Source organism: Anomalospiza imberbis, chromosome 6, assembly GCF_031753505.1.
Source record: "Anomalospiza imberbis isolate Cuckoo-Finch-1a 21T00152 chromosome 6, ASM3175350v1, whole genome shotgun sequence".
NCBI classification, from domain to species: Eukaryota; Metazoa; Chordata; class Aves; order Passeriformes; family Viduidae; genus Anomalospiza; species Anomalospiza imberbis.
The window spans coordinates 14,835,452-14,862,085 of NC_089686.1; the positions used below are offsets into that span (position 1 = coordinate 14,835,452).

Here is a 26,634-nt window from a genome sequence, read left to right on the forward strand (position 1 = left end):
CTGAAATACAGTATTTTTGCTTTAAGTTGTAGTTTTACATATGAGTATATAGATATATTTATATATAATATGTTCAGTATAAATACATAATATTTGTATTTGGCTAATATATCTAGAAATTCACTGTCATGAATTTGTATCTTTCTGAATTTTACTTTTATGGATAAATCACCATCTTAAGTGCACAGTATTTTTTCTTTTACTAAAAAGACTGGTGTACGTCGAGAGAAATGGGTGTTACTTTTTTATCAGTTGACTAGCCGCTTGAACTTTTTTTAATGTCTTAACTCAAAGTGAAAATATATGTGAATGGAAAAAACAGTACAATTATACAAACCATAGCAAAATTATATCAAGCACTCTACTCATGTATTTCACACGTGAGCTAGTAATTAGTGAAAGTAACCTGGAAGTAGGACTGGGGAAATATGTGCACATTTAAACTAAATTATCTTTTCAATTTTAGGTTCTGATAGTAAACTAAAATAATTCACATTCAGAGTGAACCTAAATAGTTTGTTTCCATCAGCGAGTTTTGTTGTAGGCTCAACACATTTAAATGTTTTTAAGCAACTGAATTACCACAATTAATCTTGCTATTATAGTTCCCTTTTCAAATATTTTTTATAGTTCATAGGTTCATGGGTTTTTGTTCTTGTTTTTTTTAAGAGTCAAGGCTTACAAATTATGTGATTAATCTACAAGCTGATATCATGATGTCAAAATGCAGTTCAGGAAGCATAAACACAGAGACTGCAGAAATTAAAACGGTAAGCCTGTGCTTTGTAGTATGGGAGAAGCGGGTTTTGATGTATCACTGCACTATGTCCTCCTCTTTTATATTTAAAGATGCTTCAGAGCCATAGAGTAAAGTAACTTCCTTATGTGAGTTTATACAAGTTGACTGTATTTCTTTGGAAAGAAAAATGAAAGTAGCTACTTCATTTTATTCATAGAAGTTTAGATGTTTATCAGGAAACTCTTGCCCTGATACTTATTAGGAAGCTGAATATGATTAGAAATCTATTCAGTTTTTTTATAAGGATGTATGTGTGCTTTTCTTGTGGATTTTATATTCAAATGTGGTTGTGTGGCTGAAATATGATCAGATTAAAAAAAAAGGGGGGTTGGCACAAGGGGTTAGAATTAGAATTGAATTCATATGTTCTTCCAGATAGGAGATACAAAGTGAATGGTAAGGAAAAGAAATGACAGCTAAATTAAGGTCTTAGTTTCAATAGTATGCTTCAGGTTGAAATATGAGTTCAGCAAAAATAGGGAAAGGGGCTATCTGATTAAAACTACATAGCAGAAAAATGTGCTTTGATAACATAGGGAAGACAGAAATGTATTTAGTTCCACTGTGCTCACCTTGCCTTGCATCTTAGATCCATATACTTCATGCTTGTTCGTTTGTCATCTGTGTTAGGGAGGTGAAAGGAGTCTGCATAGTACCAGTTCTACACTGCTGATTAAGCAACTGCATAGTTAGGATTGTTCCACTGGCCTTGTACACATCATTTTAAACAATAAAAGTTTGCTCCAGAATCTGGCTGCATATCTGTATTCTAAAGGAGAAACATCCCCTTACTGAATGTTTATTCTGAATGCCTCATGCACTGGTGTCATTAGAAATGTGCTACAAAACTGATTTTTGTTTTTACATTGTATTGCTTTACTTGTAAATGCCCTGCAGCTTGTGTGTTATGCTGATAAATACTGGCATAGTCCTTTTGCATTTGACTGTTCAGTGTGTAGCAGCTCAACTGCTGCATGAACGATGACTTGCTGGCTCTGTTGGTTGGGGTGGACTGATTGCAACACAAAGTGTTTACTAGGCTTTTGCCTAATAAAGTAGCATTTACTACTGAATGTTTGTCTACAAAAGAGAAATACGTTTTTACAATGGAGCTGTGTGTATAATGCTATTTCAGCTTAACCACACTGTCCTTCTGGGCTTCCCCTGCCACTTAAAGGAGTTGAGACAAAGCTTTATCTGACCACTTACTATAAAGTGAAATTACTTCTGACTCTGCAGGAGGAGTGATCATGTAGTTCAATGTATTGCCTTCTCTTTATTTTACAATATATACCTGAGATGGAAAGTGCGATAATGGGTTTAATCTCTTTTTTCAGAGCTTCCTATAATTATTTAATACTAGTTTAATATCAGTGTCTAGACATGGTCCAGATTATAATATTTGATTTAAAAATAATAACATAGAAAAACAATGTTGGAACAAATCTAAATGAACACTTCTCTTAATTACAGAATTACATAATTACTACGGTTGGAAGGGACCTATGGAAATCTAGTCAGTGCCCCATTTTTTATTTAAATGTACTGCTTCCTTTTTTTACACTCTCTCTTCACTTATTTCTGGTAACCATTACTGGTTCTCTCTTAGATAGCGTATTATACTTATCTTAGTTATTTTTATTCCTTACTGCACATTTGCAAAACTTTTAACAACTTTCCTATTGTATAGAAAAGCAAGTACATTTCAATGCAATAAAATGATAATTAGCTTTTCCTCGTGCCTTTTAAATTAATTATTAAATATGAATGCATTATCAATTTTATACATTTCTCAACCCATATTGATGCTAAAATTAATATAGAGTTTGTAGGAGTTTGAGGAAAACTAACTTTTGAAGATAGTGTTTTTTTAATAGGGTTAGTATCCAGTTTTAGGAGGGAGTATTCAGAATTTCTTAGATTTCATGTATTATGTTTCTGTATACTTCAGCAATATTTTTCTATATCATCAGGCCATAATCACTTTCCCAGACTAAAGTTTTTATGTTGTGGGGTTTATTTGTTTGTTTTAGTTGTTTTTTTTTTTTTTTTTTTTAGTTTTGTTTGTTGTAACCTTGATAATTCTTGACAACCAGCAAATGTTTTAACACACACACACCCTGATGATGAGGACTTCATAGCTTCAGTAGGAAAGTGTTCTGCAGTGCTCAATTGTCATGAAGTTCTGAATGTTTTGTTTGTTTATGAATGACAGTGTCTTTATGGAAGTTGATGGTTAACCTGGTAAAGATTCCATTCTCTATTAGTCCTTACCAGAGTCATCTGCAATTATCTATAATACTTCTGCCAGTTCTTAAAAAGACAATCTTATCAGAATCTGATGATTTGAAAATACGGACATTCTTGTGTAGCTTCTGTTCTTTTCCTAGTAAATAGAATAAAATTCCTGTTTGTGTGTATTTAAAGCTTTAATTTGTTAAAGGCCTTTTTTGTTGGAAAGAAAAATGGAAAAACTGATACTTGTGCCTGTGGTGTAAAATTCAGTGTTTTTCTTTCCTGAAATAAAGCTAAGATAGCTTTATTTTTTAAAGCTTAAATTTAAAATGAAATTCTATCAGACCATAAATGGAGCTTCATATTAAAATGCATGTGTGTAAATCCAAATGCTTGGAATGAGCATTGTCCTGTAAAGTACAGCTCCTTTGGAATTTCTGGGGTACTTTGATAAGCACACATCTTCAAGTGCAGAAGTGCCTGTAAATTCAAAATTAACATTTTCTGCTGAAAATAGTACAAGAAACACTTCTGTAAGTAAAATCAAGTATTGTCTTTTTCTTGATGAAAATTTTCTCTTATTTCTTGAGATTGCAAGTATATCTAATACTGTTTCATTTTCTTCTCATAGTAGGCTGTGCTGGAACAAAAATGCAATGAAAGAAACACTGGATGAATGAATGAAAAGCCCTGCTTTGCAATCCCTCAGCATGGCAGGACTGCAGCTCATGACCCCTGCTTCGTCCCCAATGGGTCCATTTTTTGGACTACCATGGCAACAAGAAGCAATTCATGATAACATTTACACGCCAAGAAAATATCAGGTACTGGTGATAGTACTAATACAATAACATAAAAAAAAATACAATTAAAACCATTAATTAATGGAAAAAGAACAAGAGCAGGTGGAGAATGTGACAGTGATGCACACTGTCAGGACATGTCTCTCTCAGCTCCACTTGCTGGGAGCTAATTCTTTAGTTTGGCTTTGTTTCACATTTGTTAAATCCCCCTTCCCTCTTTAAGTTTGCTCTAATGAGCAGAACAGCTTTTAAGCTTAGTGTTCTCCTGCCACTCTCTGCAGAATGCTGCTAGAGACAAATAAACTGTGCCTCTCCATTGTATACATATATCATGTCTTCTTCAACCTCTCACTTTGTCTTCCACATGGTATACTAATTTTGATTTTTGGTTCACATCCTGGTCAAAGTAGTCCTCTCAAGTCAGAAACCCCATCAGGGTACTCTGATTTTTTCACTTTAAGGAAAACTGAGTTCTAGAATACCAGTTCTTTTTTCACTGCAGAGCTGCCCAGAAGCATTTTGTTAGCATTACTGAGAAACTTTGATCACCTTCAGCTAGTCTACGTGCTTATTGGGCTGAGTTTATGTGTGCAATTGGATTTAAAAGCTGTAGTTTCTTGTCTTTCTTCATACCATGTATATAGCAATAGAATAACGTATTAAAAAGATCAGTTCAGAAAGCTACCTGAGAGTAAATTGTGGTAATGAAGGATTTTAGATTTAAAAGCTGGGCTTTATATAGTGTGTTAATATTTTTGAAGGATTGTATTGTGAGAACACATTGTTATGAAAGAGATTTGTTAATTATATGGCACTTGAAAGATTTCAAGTGATACTATTGACTTGTACTTGTCTATAGTTTATCACTTTTGTTATTTTTTTGTCAGCTTTTTCACTGCATTGCTGCAAGTAAGGACATTCTTTTTTTTTAAACCTAGGTTGAACTGCTTGAAGCAGCTTTGGATCATAATACAATAGTCTGCTTAAACACTGGCTCAGGGAAGACTTTTATTGCAGTACTACTCACTAAAGAGCTGTCCTATCAGATCAGGGGAGATTTCAACAAAAATGGAAAGAGAACTGTGTTCTTGGTCAACTCGGGTAAGAGGAAGTGTTGCTAAACACGCTGCTAATACTTCCATGGAATATTCTGTAACAGAAGTTCTGTGAAATCAAAGTTGGGAGAAACTTTTGCATAAAGCCTGCAACAGCAAGGATGTGATGCCTTTCATCTTTTGTTTTATCATATGTTTAATGTAATCTGTTTATATATATAACATGTTCTGTTTTCTAGTTTAAAGTTAAGACATTGAATCTGAAGTGCAATTTAGTTAGCAATCTGTTTCCTTGATGTGGTTCTGCATAGAGGCAGTTGCCATGTACACATGGTTTAACATTAGTCTAAGCTAAAGAACAAATTATGAAGTGTGGTGCTAGGTTATGTGACACACATCTTACAAATTAAAGTATGAAAAGACCTTTATGTAAATGATTTTTTTTTTTCCTTAAGCGAATCAAGTTGCTCAACAAGTGTCAGCTGTCAGGACACATTCAGACCTTAAAGTGGGAGAGTATTCGAGTTTGGAAGTAACTGAATCATGGACAAAAGAGAAATGGAGTCAAGAATTCTCTAAGCATCAGGTAGTGTATTAAGTAAAAACTATAAGCAAAGCATACAGAGAGTCAAGTTGGATCAAAAGTGATTCCTTCCAATTATATGTTGAGTCTTTTTAAAAAAAGAAATTCAGCATATTGGTTATATTTGTATGTTAATTTTGAGGCAAATATATGTAGGTGTTTTCAGGTTGTTTTTAAAAAGCCATCCTCTAAGTCCTTTGTTTTCGATCTCCCTGACTTGTTCATTATGTTGATTGCAAAAGAAATTTTGAGTGTGCATACTGTACTTTAAATGCTATTAAAATTTTATTAAATGTTAGGGGTTTGGGGTTTACTTTCTGGTGATTAGTAATGCTTTATGGAATATGTCTGAGGAACTCTAACAGAAGAAAATGTTACTATACTTAGTGAAGTTCGAAGTGAGTGTAATAATTTTATCAACAAACTCAGTTTTTGTGTTACTGTACAAGAAATAAAATTTTCTCTACAAAGAAGTGTGATAATGTCCTGCTTATGTTGCAGCTGCAAATAGTTAAGAGCTTATGAAAAACAAGCTTTCTTGACGGAGACATGATGATATAAGGACATTAAATTTATTAGGGTTATTTAATGATACTTGTTCTTGTGTGGTCTGGTTGCTGTTGAGATTGTCTTTAGTATTCATTTTTTAACTAGGCATGTGCCTGGAGAGATACAGACATACATATAAATACACCCCTATTCAGAGAGATGGCTTTCTCCAGTAAAGAATGTTTTGGTCTCTTTTGTCCTTACCTGGGTGTAGGTAGATGAATAGGGATTGATATTTGCCAATGCTGTCTCACAAGACCTGCAGAAAACTTTTCCTCCTTCACCTTGGCCTCTGATAGCTTGTACTTGTCTTACGCTGACATTTTTTTTCCTTTTCTTCTAGGTTCTGGTTATGACATGTCATGTTGCTTTGACTGTTTTGAGAAATGAGTATTTATCCCTGTCAAATATTAATCTTCTGGTGTTTGATGAGTGCCATCTTGCAATCCAGGATCATCCATACCGTGAAATTATGAAGGTACATTTATTGCATGAATGTTTAATATACTTGATTGAGGAAGAAAAGTCAGAGGGAAAGCTGGAGAATTGGAAACCATTTAGGGCAACTTTTGCTACCAAAAAAAATATTAGTGGAACCAATGTTAGCATGTTCCTGGGACTGTGGAATTACTGTATTGGGTTAAGACCAGTGATACAATGTGGTAGAAGAATAATGTATTTTACAGTGGGGATTAAAGACAAATCTGTCTTTAACAGAGAAACTAATTTTTTTGAATTAGGGGACTTTTTAAAATCATCAATAAAATATTTGAGTTAGGGACTGGGATATACTGATCATTTTTTATTTTTTAAAAAAATGCCGATCTCTAAAGGTGTTTCTGGGGCTCTTCCCAGAATATTATTGGTTCCATGTCATTTTTGGCTTATAAGTGAGAGATACCTGCATAATAAATACCTTTCCAAGTCTCTTTTCAAGTGCATGTGCCTTTTTGTATGATGTAGAAGTACTATGGTATGTAATTGTTACAAGAATATTCTGTTTAATGCTAACTGTTTCCATTTTTCATGTTGTACATATTTACCTTTAAATGTGATGGCTGTTTAATTTCAGTCAGTAGAATAGAAAATAGTAATTCAGTGTTTGGTTCCTTTTGCAACACCTCTATTGAAAAAAAAGTTTCCAGCCTAAGCATTGTAAGTTTGCAGGCAGATTAACAGGATACCTTTCATAAATATTTTTATTTTATTTCACAGATCTGTGAGGATTATCCATCATGTCCTCGAATTTTGGGATTAACAGCTTCCATTTTAAATGGGAAATGTGATCCTGCTGAGTTAGAGGAGAAGATCCAGAAACTGGAGAAAATTTTGAAGAGCAATGCTGAAACTGCAACTGATTTGGTGGTCTTGGACAGGTGTGTTTTATAATGATTGTTGGTAAAATGATGCCTGCATTTTCATTTTGGATAGAGGAATAAACCAGTAGCAATATATAGCCTTCTAAATTATAGAAAAGTTTGTGTGTATATGATGCTGATATTCCATTTAGGGTGGAGATGGTATGTTAAAAGGCTTTTGAGTATAAAGGCTGATTGGCCTTGGTAGGAGGGATTTTCTGTAGTTAAAAAACAAAACAAAAGATACTACTAAACAGATCCTCTAACAAAAAAACCCAAAACAACCAAAAACACCCGTCAACACACCACCAAGCTAAAATCCTGACATTTCATGAATCTGAACTTTTAAAATGCACTCTTTTGTGTGGAGTGTAGCTGTTTCATGTCCTGTGTATGCCATAATGTCACTATTTAGGAAAATGTGGCAACATCCACAGTGCAGTGTGCTCTTAATGCAAGAGAATTTGCCGTTTTTTCCCCCCAAATGTATAGCCTGGGTTTTAAAGGCTAATGAAAGGTAGAGGGAGATGAGAGGAGGTAATAAACACTTAAATAACAGAGCAAGTGAGTTACAGAATCTAGAATCCTGGGAATGTTGTTTAAGCTAAAGGTGGTGATAATGCGATGACTTGTTGTAGGGGAAATTAGGGTGAAACAATTACTATGTAGCATTTCTTCTACCACCTGTACTCTATTGCTGAGTTTCAGATAAAGTTGGTTTTTTCATATTATAGAACAGGTGTTTTGTCCATGTGTAAATGTTTTAAATGCATTTTTTGAACTTGTCTGAACCATTTCCTTTTAAAAATTTCTTGCCATTCAAGAATAATAATTTTACTTGTGTAAATGCATATAGAAGCATAAATTTACATTATATAGATAGGTTTTCTTTTTTATAGCAAGAGAGTGCACTATCAAAAACAAGTGAAGGTGTTGGTGAACTAATTAGAATTTGCTTAAATTTTCCAGTATTAGAAAAGAGGATAGCAATATTAGCCTTCTTTTTAGGAGTGCATTAGAACTGTATCTAGCATTAAGTATTTCGGGTGGTGGAGGTTTCTCTGAAGTGTTTAACTGTATAACTTTTAATAATTGTGTTCTTGAGTACACATCATGTTTGTGTTTGCTGTATGAACTTAAGAGCTGAAATAGCTCTGGCTTTCAGAAGCTGTGTTTAACTTCATCTTTGCCCTCATTAAGATATACTTCTCAGCCATGTGAGATTGTTGTAGACTGTGGACCATATACTGACAAAAGTGGGTTGTATGGAAGATTATTAAAGGAATTGGATGAAGCGCTTGCTTTTCTGAATGACTGCAACATATCTGTACATTCAAAAGAAAGAGATTCTACCTTAATTTCTAAGCAGGTAAGGCAATCAAAAAATGTGAGAAACCTGGGGAATAGAAATCTTACTACTGTTTTTCTTTGCCATGTATGTTACATAACTGAAACCTCCTTAGCTAGCCATCCTTGCTTATCTGAAGCAAAAAGACTTCTGATTTTGATGTTCATTAACATGCAGTTGTTTTCATAAAAAAGTGGGGCTTCAATGTCAGGCATTGATTAGAATTCCATTTAGTTTGAGATTGATTTGCTTAAAGCACTAAATCAATTCTGCACCCTGATATTGTAGGTCCTTATCTCTGAAGTTAAGAATCTGACATTTTCACAATCTTCTATGACCTTTGAATAATTCAGTACAGAAGAGGAAATAATGCTTCAGGAAGAATTTGGACTGTTGCCTGTTGTATTAAAAGCTGGTAAAGAAAGAATTTAGGCAAAAATTCCAGCCAGAGATGTGCAGTGTTTCTAATTTATCTTAGAACAATATTGGACTAATGTCACACCTTGCTGGAATAGAATTTGAATCGTAGGCTTGCCCCTGACTTTCTGTGTTTGCCCCTGTGGTTGTCCTGACCTTTGGCAGAAGATGGTCCAGAAGGTGTGGAGTGTTTAGCAGGGACCCCTCACACAGTGGGTCCAGATACCTTTTTTATGCCTGCTTGGCCTTCCTGGTTTGGAATTGCCTCCTAAGCTGCAGCTGTGTAGGGATGCAAGTCTTTGAACAAGAAGTCAGTAGTGAGTCACTTCTGTGACTATTCCTGTATTAGTCCATGAGAAATTTGAAGGATGTATTTCTTTCTTCAGCCAAAAATATTCCAGTTTCCTTCAGCATTCTTAGAAACTGAGGACTCTGACACGGTCTATAAAATATTATTTGTGCCAGAGGGAAAGATGGTACATAAGGCAGCCTTTCACAGTGCATGGGAATTGGAAGTCCTGGTTACTTTTGTGCTAAACTTCAGCCATAATAGGCTGAAATACATAAGGAATGCTGGATGGAGGCAATCTTCATGACTTGCAGAGTCCAGAAGAATGGATTAACTGCTATACATCTAAAGCTTGTAACCCTTTATGCTTGTTCTAAACCAATAGCTTTCCGAGAGGATGGAGACACCCATATTAAGAAAAGAGTTTCAGACTGAGGTGCTTTATGTCTTGGCAGTGTAGAGCATCAAGCCCCTCTGTATTGCAGTTACAATTAGTCCAGATAGTTTTGCCCTTAAGTCTTAGAACTAATAAACTTCACAGAGGATAGGACAGCATCAAGAGGATGATAGCCTGTTCTTTATTTCCTCACAGAAGGGAAGAAGGAAGAGAAATTAAAGCAGCAGCTGAAAGCCAGTGTCCTGTTACGGTACCATTGTAGTTCTTCTGGTACAATATAGGGCATCCAAATGTTAAGTCCTTTTAATAGTGTTATCAGTGTACCCCATTTCTGAATTCCTAGTTTATTGTCTGACAGCTTCACTCATCCAGAGGAAACAACTTCTTATAAGATAAGATTATGATGGTACTCCAATGCCTGTTCTGTTTTCTATGAATAGGATATAGTTTTCTCTTTTTACTATTCCACCTTCATGTACTGTGTTGTGTTTTTCTTAGGATAGACTTCCTAAGACTACCTTAAGGCCACTGTGCAACTTTCTGGTTATATACTTCTGAAACCCTGCCAGCTGTCAGTAGTAAATAAAGTAAAAATGCCCAGTAAAGTGTTTATTCTATTAGTTCTGTGTTACATAGTAAATATAAGAATTTTTGTTTTGTTTATCTAGCTGCTTCAAAAAGTATTCTTTTTAGTATAAATTTCAAATTGCAATTCTACAAAATGGCAAAATTTTGATTAAATTTGGGGTTTTTTGGAGATTCAGAAATGTACAGTTTGATGTTGATTGGTAGTAATTTAAGGGGGGGGAAACTTGCTCCATTAGAAATACCAAATTTCCCAAGGTCATCTAAATAAGAAAAGCAGACTTGTGCATTTTTTTTAAAGTAGAAAAATTGCCATAATCCTTATGAAGACCGTGCTGTAAGAGAAAAAAGCCCCTAGTCTTAAATGAATAGTTCATGAATGTACTCTTTGAACTGATACTTGAATTCATTTGTTGTAGATATTGTCAGACTGTCGAGCTGTGTTGGTTGTTCTGGGACCGTGGTGTGCAGATAAGGTAGCTGGGATGATGGTGAGAGAGCTGCAGAAGTATATCAAACATGAACAAGAGGAGCTGCACAGGAAATTTTTATTGTTTACAGACACTTTCCTAAGGAAAATACATGCACTCTGTGAAGAGCACTTCTCGCCTGCCTCACTTGACCTGAAATTTGTGACCCCAAAAGTAATAAAGCTGCTTGAAATCTTGCGCAAATACAAACCATATGAACGGCAGCAGTTTGAAAGTGTTGAATGGTATAACAATAGGAATCAGGATAATTACGTGTCTTGGAGTGATTCTGAAGATGATGATGAGGATGAAGAAATTGAGGAGAAAGAGAAGCCAGAGACTAATTTCCCATCTCCCTTTACTAATATTTTATGTGGAATTATTTTTGTGGAAAGAAGATACACAGCAGTTGTTCTAAATAGGTAAAGCTTTCTACTTAAAAAAAAAAATATTCTGAAGGAAAAAGGCAGACTTAGCTGCCAGGATGTTAATATAATGATTCTGTAGGGGATTGCCTTGTATTTTCAGAACTCTATTCCTAAAGTTGATTTAGGAGATTATACAGAATATTTCTAAAGCATATGAGAAGGGCATATGTCTTTGAAAGTTGTACTCAAGAACTTGTTTCAGAACTGAGTTTTTAATTTGATTCCTTTAGAAGGCAAAATGTGAAATACTGTACTAAACCTGTAAAATAAGCATATACTGATTTGTTGTAATTGGTGTTTAGATTTATATTTTTAATGGATGTTGGAAACTTCTCTAGCCTACTGTGTTCAATACTTCTGGAAATCCCACCATTACCCTACTAAATCACAATATTATATGATCCAAGTCTAGAGAAAATCAAATTTACCCTTGCACAAATACCTCTCGAGATTTTCCAGTACTACTTTCACAGTTGATGTTTATAAAGCACCTATTTAGTCAAACACTAAGTGCTTTCTTAAAGTCTCCATCAAGAAAAATATGAATGTGGGTGTATTTGCCAACTGGCAGTATTGTAGTTCCTTATCAGTTCCTATTCTTGAATGTGATACATGTTAGTTATGTATAACACTTAATTGTTAAAAGCCATTTGCCACAAACTGTGAATGACATGATTGATTCACCTATGCTGGTTTTGGTTTTTGATAGCTTTCTTTGATAGTGTAGCAAATGTCCTGTGCCAGGTGTTCATTGCATTCTGGATACCTCTAAATCTGACCCTCTGTTGGTACATTTTTGCTAGAGTTAATAAGTGCATAACATATCCTTTGATCTGCAGACTTTTCTATGTCAGCTTTTGTCAACTTTTATCTTTTTTCCTTTTTTGCATTTTAAATATGTTCATATAAATCTGCAGTATGAGGTAAACCAAGCTGTTCAGCAAAATGAACATATTCTGTTAATAAGTCCTGAAGAAATGACATTAACAGTCTTTTGCTGAGCTGAAATGAGTATTTCATTACCCTACAGGGAATGAACAGAATTCTGAAAACTTTTTTCTTCTCTCTTCAGTTATGAATGTGATTTAAATCATACTGGTTTTCCACTGTGCATTCAGTCTTGTATTCTATGTTTTATACATGATGCAATATCCTAACTGCTGTTGAACCTGACAGAATACAGACTCTAGATTAAACAGGTGATCAAATTCTGCCATCTTTGAGCTTTAGGCACCTTGAGTAAAGGTTATTGGTGGCAAAATATAAAACTATATGTAACTTTTTATCCCCTTCTGAAACTAGCTGCCAGACTCTCAAAATGCTCCTTTACCTCATGTAGCACTTGATTTCAGAACACCTGATCTTGTACTGACCATCAGACTGGAGCTGTTGGAATAAGACTGGAAGCCTTTGGTGGAGAAGCTCACTGTAGGCCCTCTTCAGCAGAGTGTGTTTAATTCAAGGGCCTCTGCTGATGATAGCTGTGTACCTAGGCTATGTATAGGGGAAAGACTCTCTACTGAATGAGCAAGTCATGAGTGTTTGAATTAGTGTGTCACAGCTGCTTCCAGTAATGGAACTGAGTTAAAACAGAAATATATTTTTTCTTAAAACACAGTTATTATGGTAGTATTTAGAATACCATTTTATGAACCATTTTAGAAGGGCAAAATTCATGGCATGAGTTGTACTTTCTGTCTTTATTAGTACACTCAGTTGGTGGAGTGGCTCGCTCACTGTTTGCATTGGTGTATACAGTTCAGTTCTGGTCCCTATAAGCTCCCTTTCAGAATAGAAGATATTTTCTAAAGACCAGTTCCCTTCCATTTGCATTTCAGTGCCTCTTAGCTCGCTTAAGAGAAGGGTTTGAAAGCAGAAGTTTGGAAAGCAGAAGTTATCTGTTTGAAAAACACCACCTGTTACCTACCACAAATAGGTTTTTTTAGTCACAGGTTTGAAGTCCTGTATTTCTCAGGAACTTGGCGAAGATTTGCAATGAAGTGTTTATTCATATGCTTTTAATTGTCCGTTTCTATGCAAGTAAGCTAAAGTAAGAATGTTTGAGATGTTTAGTAAGTACTCAATTTGTATGACCTCATAGAAATGTCATGTCGAAAAAAAATAAAAAAAAATATTTTTGTCCAGTTATTAACCCACACTTTCTTAGACTGTCTCAAGAACCTAGACTGCATACAGAAATGTAACTCCATTTGGCCTTGAACTAACAAACCACATTTGCACTTCAGCACAAGAGGGTCCTTCTAGTCTTGTTTCCCTAAGGATGGCGAACTGTATGCCTGTCTTCTGTCCTCTTGCCTATCTCCCTGTTCATTCTAGTTTTAACAGATTGCAGAGGACGAAAGCCTTCAAGGTGTTTTATGTTCCCATACATTTTGTTTAAAATGGGGACTAGGAAAGGGGGCCAGACTTCAGTAGTTTCCCAAGGGTAAGAAAGAGTACGGAGAACTTGGCCGTTTTCCCTCTGGTTTGGCAGCAGCTTGCTGGGCAGATGGTAGGTGTGTAGCTGGGGACTGGCATGGGATCCATCTACTTCTGTGAGGCAGAAGTGCTAGAGATTTTTTGGGGAAAGGTTTGAGTTATGCTGGAGGTGTAGAGAGACATTCTGTTCTTTGGCTGTGGGGAGCGCCTGGTAATGGACATGATGGATGTGCTTTGAGCCAAGTAGTAGTGGGATGGCTATAGTGACACGTGCAAGGGATTATTTGTTGTATATGATCCCTTGGTTTTTATTGGCTCTCCTGTTCAAAAGCCTATTGCAGTTGAGTAATTCCAAATTCTCTTCATCCTGAAAACTGATCAACTAATGATGCTTCAGCATACTTACTTTGATTGCACACTGTAATTATAGTTTTAAATCCATAAATGCCTCATTTTTAGATTTCATGCATTATTTAGGTGAGCAGTCTTCTACCTTATCTATGAAATCAGAACACTGCAGAAGCCAGCCTTTTCTACTTCTGTAACATAAAGAATAAACTGAGTGAAAATAAAGTGAGAGCATGAAAGTTCCTCACGTCCCTGTCAATTATTCCTTTTAAAGAATTGTACTATGCCCTCTATTTGGGTTAGATGTTCACAAGTAGTGAACATCTCACCGTGTAGGCTGAGCATCACTCTTGAGAAAAACAGGTCAACATTTTGTCACCAGTAGACTTGAACAGAATGTAAATTCTAACATTTAGTAGAATTACAAGCTTACATTTTAACCTAGAAGTTAACATTTTATACTGAAGAAACATTTGTTGAGGAAGCAGATACAGTTCTTTCTTTTAAAATCAGCTAGAGCATACAGAAAAAGATTAACAAAGTTATTTTCAGTAGAGTGCTTTAACAACAGAGAGCATTAGAGTAATAGATTGGTTTAAAAATATCTAGTTTTTCCGTGATAGGTCTGAAATGTGTGTGATGCATGAGTACTCCTTGTGTTTCTGTATGCAGTCTGTCTTGTGGTAGCCTTACAGAAGTTTTTGAGAAAGCTGTAGTCAATTTATGTGTTAACATGACTTAATTGTCATGCTTCCACTTTTCCTTTTAATAGAGGTCTTACATATAATAGATTTTCCTCCATTTTGTAGGTTGTGTAACTTCTAAAAACACGTGTAATATTTTTAGGTTGATAAAAGAAGCTGGCAAGCAAGATCCAGAACTGGCTTACATCAGTAGCAATTTTATAACTGGACATGGCATTGGCAAGAACCAGCCTCGTAACAAGCAGATGGAAGTAGAATTTAGAAAACAGGAAGAGGTAACTTCAAGAAAAAAAAAAATTAAACTGGCAGTACTCTTGTGTGTGTGTGTGTGCCTTTGCATACAAAACAAATCAACAGGCAGAATCTGGAGCACAGTCACCGGAAGTTTATAGCCTTGTTTTAACAAATATACTTACTTATTGGAGATACAGATGTTGTTTGTAAAACAATAAAAGTATGTTTGATGACATTGCTATGTCACATTACACATATAGAAATTAAAACTTCATGTAAAATCACGTTTATATCTAGTCAGATCATTATCTAATTTTTCTGCATTATGTTAGTAGTATTACAATAATATATTAAGAATGTAAAGAATGTGATGCTTACTGACATTTTCAGTAGTTAAGCTGATTTTAATATTGCTAAATGTGAATTTGCTTAATTATTGAATGTTAAAATGTTAAAAAAACCCTAATTTTACATAATTTAAAGCTCATCCTGGCTGGGTTGTGCTCCAGACACCACACTTTTCCTTAGTATTGTTTAACATATAGTATAAATATGAGAAGTGCCAGCTCTAGAATGTGTTCTAATCCCAGAGGATGCTTCAACCTCAGGAGTGTTTAGGAAGAGATGGTGTCCTGAAAGCTTCATTTTTTTTCTTTAATACCACAACTGAAAACTTGTAAGTAAATAGGGGGGGGGATCCTCTCCATTGCTACGGGTTACAGTAGCTTCTTAGACACATGTGATTTCACATACCTGATTTTATTCTTAAAAATCTACTGATTCTGATGAATGCTCTTACTATGTTTCTGAAAAGATTCTTTGTAATAGTTTTATATTTCCATGTCTGGACATGTTTTGTGGGTGTTTGAGCCACTCATCTTGGTTTTATTGCCTTTTGTTTAATATCATGATAGAAACACCTTATTAATCTGTAAAATTAATCTGTAAAATTTGTCTTCATTACTTTTGCAGGTTCTTAGAAAATTTCGAGCACATGAGACCAACCTTCTTATTGCTACTAGTATTGTGGAAGAAGGTGTTGACATACCAAAATGCAACTTGGTGGTGCGTTTTGATTTGCCCACAGAGTACCGTTCCTATGTGCAGTCAAAAGGAAGAGCTAGAGCACCAATTTCCAATTACATTATGTTAGCAGATACAGACAAAATCAAAAGTTTTGAAGAAGATCTTAAGACATACAAAGCAATTGAGAAGGTACGAGGTCAAAGGAATGGGCCTGGGGTTTTTTAAGTGTATCTTAGTACTTTTTCAAGGAAAAATCTCTCATCATGTTCTGTTCTTGAAATATTAAGATCCTCCGAAACAAATGCTCAAAATCTGTTGATGCCAATGAAACTGAAACTGAGCCCATTGTTGATGATGATGATGTCTTTCCACCCTATGTATTGAGGCCAGATGAGAACAGTCCAAGGGTTACTATTAACACTGCTATTGGACACATAAATAGGTAAGAGGTATATTCACTCCTTACTTCATATCATTGATTAAAAGATTTCTTAGTCGGTCTCGCAACATGGATGCATGGGGCATTATACACATTATACACATTACTTCTTAGGCATCTTGACAGAATCTTCTCTCCCAAAGAAAATGGTCACAGATGTTTGAAGGAATTATTTGCTATCTTTATCCTACCAGAGGTTCTAGCTCTGATAATAAGTGATGTTGATTCTTGTTTAATTAAAAGCTTCTCTGAAAGCATTCAGCTTCAAAACGTGTATTAAATTTGCATTTTTGCTCTTGTCAAGCTAGTTTTAAAAATAAATAAACTGTCAAACAGTAGTTAAATCTTCCAGTTCTAATATTCACATTTGTGGTAGCAGTCTGTTGTCATCATTACAAACAAAACCACAGTAACTAAAGTCCACCAGACTGGATGGGAGATACTCAAATATCAACTCTGTAAGGGGATGGTAATTAGAGGAGGTTCTCAGTGATAGGAAGACAAAAAAGACAAGGAAGAAGAACCAGGGAGCTGTGGATCAGTCAACTTAACTGTAGTCATATGGAATGCTATGGACAAAGTCCTCATGGCAACAGTTTTTAGGCCCATAAAGCAAAGGGAGTTGGCTGAAACCAACCAAGTTTTACCAACCAAGTTTTACTGAGGACTTTTTATGTCTGGTGTCATAAAGTGGTTGACTCTATGAAAAACAGTGAGTGTCATTTACTTAAGTAAAGCTTGTGATGCAGTTACCAAAGTACTACATTAGTAGCTAAATTCTTGAGATGCAGACCATTTTGATGGACTGCCTGGTAAATAGAGCCTCTCAAAGCAGTCAGATTTGAAGCATGTATGGCAGATGAATGGCATGAATGGTTCAAAGGCTGTCTGGCAGCTGAGTATATGTGGCATTACTTCTGGACTGTTAAGAGGTCCAGCACAGTTTAACATCAGGATGTTGGCATTTACTACCAAGTTGGGAGAGAGGGAAGTCAGTACAAGGGAGGAAAGGTGGGAGGGGGAAACCATGATAAACAGGAGGAATAAGACAAGAGTAAACTTAGGAGACACAATGGGAACCCTGGGACCTGGCAGGAAACAGCCTTGTGCATCATTACAAGCTGGAGTAACCTTCCTGGAGACCAGGTTTGTAATAAAGGACTTGAAGGTCTTCTGCTCAGAAGTTAGTTGAATATGAGTCAGTAGTGTATCTTTACAGAGCTCAGTGTGCCTGAAATCATCTTCTCTTGCATTCATATCAGTAAGGTAAGGTTCCACTGAAATGTGTTTAGGTTTTGATTTGCAGGTTTTGATGATGTGTAAAATGTTTTGTCTACTCAGGTACTGCGCTAGATTACCAAGTGATCCATTTACACACCTGGCTCCCAAGTGTAAGACCTGGGAACTACCTGACCATACGTTTTACTCTACTCTCTATCTGCCAATCAACTCACCTCTTCGAGCTTCAATTGTTGTAGGTATTTGGGCAAGGAAGATCATGGAAATACATAAATATGTTGGGCTAAGAATGGTCTGTGCCATTTTTAGATTTAGTTTCACTGTTGGTAATGAAAACTAGTTTTTTCTGTATTGTACTCTGTATCTGGTTTTAGATCACTGTCTGTTTTTGTTATAAATCATTTTCCATCAGTTACTGTTTATGCCAAAGGCAAAAAATATTTAGATATTCTCCCCTGTACATTGTTGTTTCATGCACTTGTCCTTTATTGGTTTTGATCAATAGTATAGTTGAGTTCTTGTAGTTTTGGTTTCCCTGGAAAAACAAGCCTAAATATCTTCACAAAACTGTCATCAATGTGTCCTTTACAATATATTTGCTTTCCTCAAATGTTTGTGTTAAACTAAACATATATAAGTAACTTGCTAGTAAACCAAAGTTTTTACGAGGTATTTAAATATTTATAGGGCCCTCCAATGAGTTGTGCAAGACTGGCTGAGAGAGTTGTTGCTCTTATTTGCTGTGAAAAACTGCACAAAATTGGTAAGGACTGGAAAACAACCTTTTTGTTGAAGTATATTTTCTAGTTGAGAAATTGCATATGTATAGATGTTGTAAATTTTCCTTCTTCCTTTGTATAACTCCATAGGAGTTATTTTAAAGCAAGTGTTTCAGTCAAAGATCACTTTCGGGCAAAAAGAATTCTTGGATACTTTAGTTAAAGAATTCAATTTTTTAATTAAATATAAGAGTTTTTTTTTTTTTACTAAAAATAAGCTTTTTTTTTCCTCAAAATTCAGTCTTTATCACTCTTTCCCCAAAGTTGTACTTTTGGAGCCTTGCAGTGGTCCATGTATTTTAAAACCTTACATGTGAGTGTTTTCACAAGCAGTCTCACTGCTGTGTAGTATCTGAAGGAACCAAGATCTGATTGTTCATAATGCTATTTCTTTGTACTCTTCTGTAATATTCAGGTGAACTGGATGATCATTTGATGCCAGTTGGTAAAGAAACGGTTAAATATGAGGAGGAACTCGATTTACATGATGAAGAAGAAACCAGTGTTCCAGGAAGGCCAGGCTCTACAAAACGAAGACAGTGCTATCCTAAAGCTGTTAGTATCACTTACTGCTGTCCAGATCTCTGATATAATGCTTTATGTACTCATAAGACAGAATTGCCAACTCTTTATCTTAACTGATTAGAAAATTTTAGAAGTCTTGTATTTACTTTGGTGTTCTAATTCTGTGGAAGCCTGCAGTGCTACCTGAGTTATGGTACCACATGCTTTGGAAGCATGCCTGTAAGCTCAGAGAACATTCACTGTCTGTAGGGCTTGTTGGCAAATACTTATTTACCTAGTATGAAAATAACTGTGAGGAAAATAGTCCTGCATTAATAATCTGTAAAATCTTTACCTTATTACTGGCTTTCAGGACAAACAATTGAACACTAAAGATGTGTCCCTAGCTAAATACAGAAATATTTTTGGGGTTTTTTTGGATGCCTGGTTTAGTTTGGCAAGTTTAGTGGTTGAACACAGAATTTCATAATTCCTAGTTTAAATCTTAGAATATCAAAAAAGTGTACCTGTAAGTTTTTTGTTTTACTTTTAAAGTAGTTCTAAATATTATACTTAATATTATACTTGATCTGTTGAAAGGGTCACACAAGAAAATACAGCTCTGCGTTAAGTTACGTATTCACAGTCTGTTACAACAGGTTTCAACCACACCAGCTTGTAAAATTGAACTTCTTAAATGGTATTTGTGGGGGAATTGACATACTTTAAGAGAAAATGGAGAAAATAAGCTTTGTAAGAGTATTTTGCAACTACTCTGGAACCTTCCTTTTTCCTATGCAGTTGTTACAGGTTCTGTCTAAGGTCCTTTGAATAGGACAGGTAACCTATATAATCTGATAATCTTTACATATTACAAAGATGCACAGTTTACATTTTTGCACAGTATTTCTTGTTACAAGGGCTTTTCTCTGTCCTTTTCCCTCATTAGTGATTGTTGGAATAGGGGTGGTTCATAAAATGCGAGATTATGGTATCTCATTCAGAGGAGTTGATTTGTCAAGTGATGCATCATTCTTTCTCAGTTATTTCTTTTTTAATAGGGAGTCTAAGAATACTTTCCCTTGCCTCTATCCCAGCTTCTCACATCTGGAAAAGAAGCTTTGGCAAATGTTTAAGGTCTGCAAGATCCTCTTGGGTTTAATGTAGTTATTAAATTTATGAGTAATTTTCCATTAAGCCAAGGCCATAGTTTTACTGCAGTGTAACTTTAAAATCCAGGACTACATGTGTTGCAATTGAGTTTTAGATAAACAAACGGGAGGATCATTTTGAGACCTGCAAAGTAATGAACTTCTACCAAACATAAAGCATGGTTTCTTAATGTCTATGACAAATATGAGCAGCAGAATTAAAAGTGCTTGTGGCTGTTGGGAGTATTCACATCTGCCAGCTAGAACTGTAATGAGAAAATTCATACAGTGTAGTGCCTGGGCGAAGGGACAGTGTATTGAATTGTATTTATGTGTTTGTCCCAAGTGTATCAAAACATATTTGATACTTCTAAATAATTCTCCTGGAAAAAGAATCTGTGTTAATGAAGCTGTAAGTTCAGTCAAGCTGTTTTTTTCTCTGAATATGCACACTTTCCCTTTTACCTTTTTTTTCTCCTGTTCTACTGTTACGTTCCAAAGGTCTTGGACATAAAATGTGCTCTAGTGTAACTGGTTAAGTGCAGACATTTGCATTTAAAAAAAAGGTTTATTTCAATCTGCCTAAAGTGAGGAAAGGCATGTTTTGCCTCAATCTACTACAGCAGAAAGGAACGTTCTAAGCATACTCAAAAGCAAGGTTAAAATACAAACAAGGTTAAATGATGTGATCCAAAGCAATAAAACAACTTTATATTTTATAAAAGAGGAAGGAAAGAGAGAAAATAGAAAAGTAGGAAAATGCCCGAATAATTACAAGAAGCACAGGAAAGGGGCTACCACTACCTTAGGTCCAGTGCTGGCTTATGGAGTGCGATGCGTCTCTCTCCAGTGAAGTCCCTCCCAGAGCTCACAGTCTTTCCAGTGAAGCAGCTGAGCCACAGCAGTGGGACCAGCATGGGGGTAGGGGCCACAAGCAGCCTCACAGGGCAGTGTAGGACAGCACAGGCAGCAAAGATTCCAGCACTATGTAGATTTGGCAGCACCTGTGGCATGTTGGGCACTTGCTTATAGAGGATTTTGAGAGTTGGCAACAACATGTCCACCTCATAAAGTTCATTGGCTAGCTGTCATGATGTATCAAAAATCTGCTAATTTCTTGCTTGATGTATCAACTACAAGCTTTTGAATAATTTTCAAAAAGGGCACTTCATTTTCTAAAACAAAGCAGTTTCTCAGGCTTTTGTTAGAGGCAATTTGAAACTTGATTTTTCAAACCTTAATCTTCAAAGAGGCAATGGAGACACATTCCTTAGTTTTTACTCGTTCACGACATGCCACCCTGTGGTTCTCCATTGCCTTGAGGAATATGGATGTAGTCTTCTCCCATGGTGGTGATACAAGTACAGCAAGCATAGGCAGAAAGCAAGATGCATAAACATGTTATCATGCACATAACCAGGCTAGTGCCAACAATTAAAAATACAAATCCAGTGGCAGCTGCAACTCCTAATTTGTGCTAACCACTTTCCCAATACTGTAAGCTCTAAAGACTTTAGGTAGTGACTCATGATCTAGGTTCTGATCCATGAAATCAGTCTTGTGTCTGCATAGATAGAAATAGTTCTCCAGCTTGGTCACTTACTTCTTTCACCTTGGGTCATGCCTCCTCAACGGAGGATGAGGCATTATGGATGGTAATGCAAGAACACTCAGTTACAAGGGAGAATGTGCTGGAATCAATACCCCTTTGTTTTTCAAGTAGTCAGTAACTGGGGTGATCTGTACCTGCTCCCGAGGGTAAGGGCTAAGGCTTGACATTGGTTATGAGGGAGGGAGGAAGAGTTGGGGTGGCACCTAATAGGCATAGATGGTGAGTTTTTTTCCCAAACGCCCATATTTTTCCTTCTTCGTCAGTCCACGACTGTCTCTTCAGGTGGTCCAGTCCTAATAAATTTGTAGGGAAGTGTCCCAAGAGTATTAGAGTTTCAATCTCTTTCTCCTTCCCCAGCAGCCAGCACCTTACCTTAGCAATCTTTTGAGGCTGGACCTGTCCAAAAGCACCCACCACCAATATACCTTTATTTGAGGGAATGATTCCATGTGAAGAGGCATTTTCAACTGTGGTGGCCCTATCTACTAGAAGAGTTACAGGAACTTTATGGGGACCAATAGGACAGGTTGTTAGTAAGTCTCCTTTAGAATTTCTGGTAAGTCTTCTTATGAAAAGCCACCCTCTGTCCCCCAGCTCACCTATTGAAGACAAAGAAAACCTCATGGCTGCCATGCCAGGCTACTGGCCAGACATTTTTACTTAAGAAAGAAAACACTGCTTGAGCTCGGAATAATTTTTTTTTCCTTATTTTTAGCAATGCGTTTCCAAATACATTTAAGAGGACTTATTCAAAGAATAATAACTAGGTGAACTTTGATGATTTTTATCATGTTAATGTTTTTTCTTTTTTTGATATTTTTTTTTTTCAGATTCCAGAGTGTTTGAGGGATAGTTATCCCAAACCTGATCAGCCCTGTTACTTGTATGTAATAGGAATGGTGTTAACGACTCCTCTACCTGATGAGCTCAACTTCAGGAGACGAAAGCTATATCCTCCTGAGGATACAACAAGATGTTTTGGCATATTGACAGCCAAACCTATACCTCAAGTAAGGAATTTATATCCTTTCCTTATTCTGCAAGTCTTGAAACCTGTTATTTTCCACTTATTCCCCACCCCACAGAGTGAAGAGTTGGAAATGATCGTAAATTATGCTTGTATCAAGTAACCTCCAGAAAATAAGCAACACTATCCATCCAGTCAAGTCACTACTTCTTTTTCTGTCTTTAGGGATGGAACCATCTATTTTTGGTTTAGAAATTTAGTATTTTGCATTGGCAAATTCACGATGTCCCTCCTTTTTTGTATGAGGTATGATAGGAGTAGATATACCACCCATGGAGGTGGCCTGCACTGCACTGCCTTATCTATACAAAAGCTAAGGTAACAAATTTTCTCAGCATTCTTAGTCTGCAGCAGCAGCAGAAAAAGTGGGCTGTGTTAATTGAAATTGGCACCTCTTGCTTCAGAAAACTTTTAATAGGCATTTTCTGTTGGTGAGACTCAGCTGAGAAAGATTTTTTCAAATTGTATTTTCTGTTGTCCACATAAGATGATGTTACAGGAATATTGCTGGTTTTCACATTTCTTAGTTCATAATAGAAAATACTTCCTTCTCTACTTAGCTTTTATAAAGATAAGAGCTGTATAACACAAGGAGAGCTATTAAAAAAACCAAATCAGTCATTCTTTAACATTCAGAGTCTCATCTGTAATTGAAGGGTCATCACAGTTCAAAATTCTGATCCTATTTGTTCCGATTTGCTGTAGGGTCAGTCGAGCATTACCTCAGAATCTGCACTAAACAGACAGTACTCTGTAAAAGAATCCCACTTTGGATTTTCTTTTGTGATTTCTTTTGATTTTGTTCTTGTTTAGATTCCTCACTTTCCTGTGTATACTCGCTCTGGAGAGGTTACAATATCCATTGAGCTTAAGAAATCTGGTTTTACTCTGTCTCTGCAAATGCTTGAGCTGATAACACGACTCCACCAGTACATTTTTTCACATATTCTTCGTCTTGAGAAACCTGCACTAGAGTTCAAACCTACAGAAGCTGATTCAGCCTATTGTGTTCTACCTCTAAATGTTGGTAAGAACAAAAATTTTGTAATTCACAGCTTGTCAGAAAAGTTCAGCCTAGAAAACTGAGTTATGCATTTTCCTTTTTAAGTTGATGACTCCAGCACTTTGGACATTGACTTTAAGTTTATGGAAGACATTGAGAAATCTGAGGCACGTACAGGCATTCCCAGTACACAATATACAAAAGAAATGCCTTTTATTTTCAAGTTAGAAGATTACCAGGATGCAGTTATCATTCCACGGTGAGTACTCTACATAGTGTAGGTGTGTACCTCTTGTATTTATACGAACACTTGTAATAATGTTAAATCTGCAGCAGAATTACTTCTTAAGAACTGTATGCTGTTAGTCTGAAGGTATGTGGTAGCGTTTCAAACAAGTTAAAGATTTTTTTAAATCAGTAGCTAATCTTATATTAGTAGAATTTAAGTGTTTAGGCATCCCAAGATTCATTACTTTTTTATAAGGAATAGCAGAGCTCACTACAAAACTTACAAAGTATTCTGATAAAACACCACAACTTCGTCAAGAAGTAACTTACTGAAACCATTCTTAGTTTGGAAGATTGTATGGGAGTCCTGTTCTCTGGTTACTCCTTATGCACACCAAAGGCCTGCTAAAGGAAGGTATCATGTTGGTAGATGGGAAAATTACAAGTGATGAAGACCATTGAATAGAATCTTTATGTTGAGTGATACTCATTTTATGGACTAGATGTGCAAAGGTTCTCAAGAATTGGTAGGCTTTGTGGCAGCTTAATTATTCCCAATGGACCAACTGGCTTGTGCTATACCTAGTGTATTGTAAACAATGGTACTTGCTGAATGTATAGAGAGGATAAATTTAAGTTTAAACTTTGTTTTTTGGCCTCATCTGTCTCAGACTTTTTTTTTTTAGAAATTTAGTGTGTGAATTTTTTTAGGGATACTATTTGTTTAGAGTTTCTATTTAGATATTTCAGTAGAAACTTAAAATGATAGATGCAGCAGGTCAAAGTGTGAAATAACTTAATATGCAAATCTAATTGTTGAATATTGCTTTCTTATTTTTAAAATTATTATTATTGTTATTTTCCGAGCATGTTTATCCACAATATTTTCCAATGAGCCTTTGTAGCCACAAAAAAGATGTTGCCACAGTCTGGCTTTAATTTTAATATTCTGCCTGTAATGCAAGAATGTCCTTGAAAGGCTTGTGAATTTACTTTGCTATGTATTTGAGGTTTTGTATTTTAACTTTATTTAGAGGATGACTTGGTTAAAATGCCAGTTTAGACATGAGGTAGTACAATCTTTGTAAGCAGAGGAACTCAGTTTCTACTGATGTAGAATATGACATTGGAGACCGGATGCTGAAAAGCCAAATTATCAAACTTAATTGTTAGGTGTTTGGAATTAAGAAATATCATTTTTAGCATTACTGTTGTCCAGAGCTTGATTTTGTATTATATATTGAAGACCTAAATCCTCCGTTTAATTTGAATATTTATTTTGTAGAGGGAATTTCACAGATCATAGGTTAACTTTATTCATCTTTGTCTTAAAGCACAATTCTCATTTAGCATTTGAGTTAGCTAGATAAAAGATTTCTACAACAAAAAGAACCCTCATTAACCAAAAATCTCAAGTGCACTGTTTAAATGTTAATCTCCTGACCATGTTAGAACATGAACTTAACAAAAGCTTTACTGTAATATTATTTCTTTTAGATACCGAAATTTTGATCAGCCTCATCGATTCTACGTAGCTGATGTATACACTGATCTTACTCCACTCAGTAAATTCCCTTCCCCTGAATATGAAACTTTTGCTGAATATTATAAAACTAAGTATAATCTTGATCTTACCAATCTTAACCAGCCACTGCTGGATGTGGACCACACATCTTCAAGGTAAGAACAGTGATATTTTGTGTCTTATGTTTGTAGTTTAACAGTAAAGTGCCTTTTTTTTCTTTAAAATATGAGATAAAGCTGAGGGTTTGTGTCTTCCAAAATAATTACTGATTTTTTTTCTTGAGAGATACTTAGCTTGTGTAACAAGAATCATGAATTGAATCTGTTTTTTCCCAGAGGTAATGGTGCTGTCACTTCACAGCACTTTGAATTTGAATATTAAGAAACTTAAGAAAGTTTAGGCTAGTAAGTTTTAGTCATTAATTTTGTACTTACACCACAGTATTTTTACATGGTTTTTAGACTTAATCTTTTGACTCCTCGCCATTTGAATCAGAAGGGAAAAGCACTTCCACTAAGCAGTGCTGAGAAGAGGAAAGCAAAGTGGGAAAGTTTGCAGAATAAACAGGTAAAATAGAAGCATCTAATTCAAGTGGACTCTCTTAATAGTGATCTGATGGCTACCTTAACAAGGAATTTTCTTTTCTTCCCCCTCCTCTCCCAGATACTGGTTCCTGAGCTCTGTGCTATACATCCTATTCCAGCATCATTGTGGAGGAAAGCAGTTTGCCTCCCCAGCATCCTTTACCGCCTGCACTGCCTTTTGACAGCAGAGGAACTAAGAGCTCAAACAGCCACTGATGCTGGTGTAGGGGTTAAATCGCTTCCTGCAGATTTCAGGCATGTATTTTTTCAAATGGTATTTTTCAATATGATGTGTAATTTACAAGCTGGAAACAACTATTACTGCATGAATTATGAAAGTGGTAACTCTTGTTTAACTCGCGGTACTTCTCAGTGTAACACTGTTTAAAAATATTTGACTGTGAGAAGTCGCTGTTCTTTTCAAAAGGCTGTGGCTGTTTTTAAACATGTATGTGCATGTTGAGTCTTCTTGTCTT

General features: G+C 35.7%; 1 protein-coding gene across 5 annotated transcripts in view; it reads left to right on the forward strand.

Annotated features, from left to right (window-relative positions):
• Nucleotides 1-26,634, forward strand: part of DICER1 (dicer 1, ribonuclease III) — a 60,987-nt gene that overhangs the window by 18,206 nt on the left and 16,147 nt on the right. For 2 of the 5 annotated variants that reach the window (XM_068192505.1, XM_068192504.1), the window contains exons 3-22: nucleotides 670-770; nucleotides 3,669-3,858; nucleotides 4,776-4,938; nucleotides 5,348-5,478; nucleotides 6,368-6,502; nucleotides 7,240-7,400; nucleotides 8,583-8,751; nucleotides 10,838-11,310; nucleotides 14,950-15,082; nucleotides 16,014-16,256; nucleotides 16,355-16,509; nucleotides 17,848-17,980; nucleotides 18,433-18,508; nucleotides 18,940-19,079; nucleotides 22,622-22,801; nucleotides 23,632-23,845; nucleotides 23,927-24,080; nucleotides 25,547-25,729; nucleotides 26,036-26,141; nucleotides 26,238-26,561. In XM_068192505.1, coding sequence (XP_068048606.1) covers nucleotides 3,715-3,858; nucleotides 4,776-4,938; nucleotides 5,348-5,478; nucleotides 6,368-6,502; nucleotides 7,240-7,400; nucleotides 8,583-8,751; nucleotides 10,838-11,310; nucleotides 14,950-15,082; nucleotides 16,014-16,256; nucleotides 16,355-16,509; nucleotides 17,848-17,980; nucleotides 18,433-18,508; nucleotides 18,940-19,079; nucleotides 22,622-22,801; nucleotides 23,632-23,845; nucleotides 23,927-24,080; nucleotides 25,547-25,729; nucleotides 26,036-26,141; nucleotides 26,238-26,546 — 3,402 coding nt within the window. In that variant the 5' untranslated portion in view covers nucleotides 670-770; nucleotides 3,669-3,714 and the 3' untranslated portion in view covers nucleotides 26,547-26,561. The other 3 variants (XM_068192502.1, XM_068192507.1, XM_068192506.1) reach the window with 3 other exon arrangements.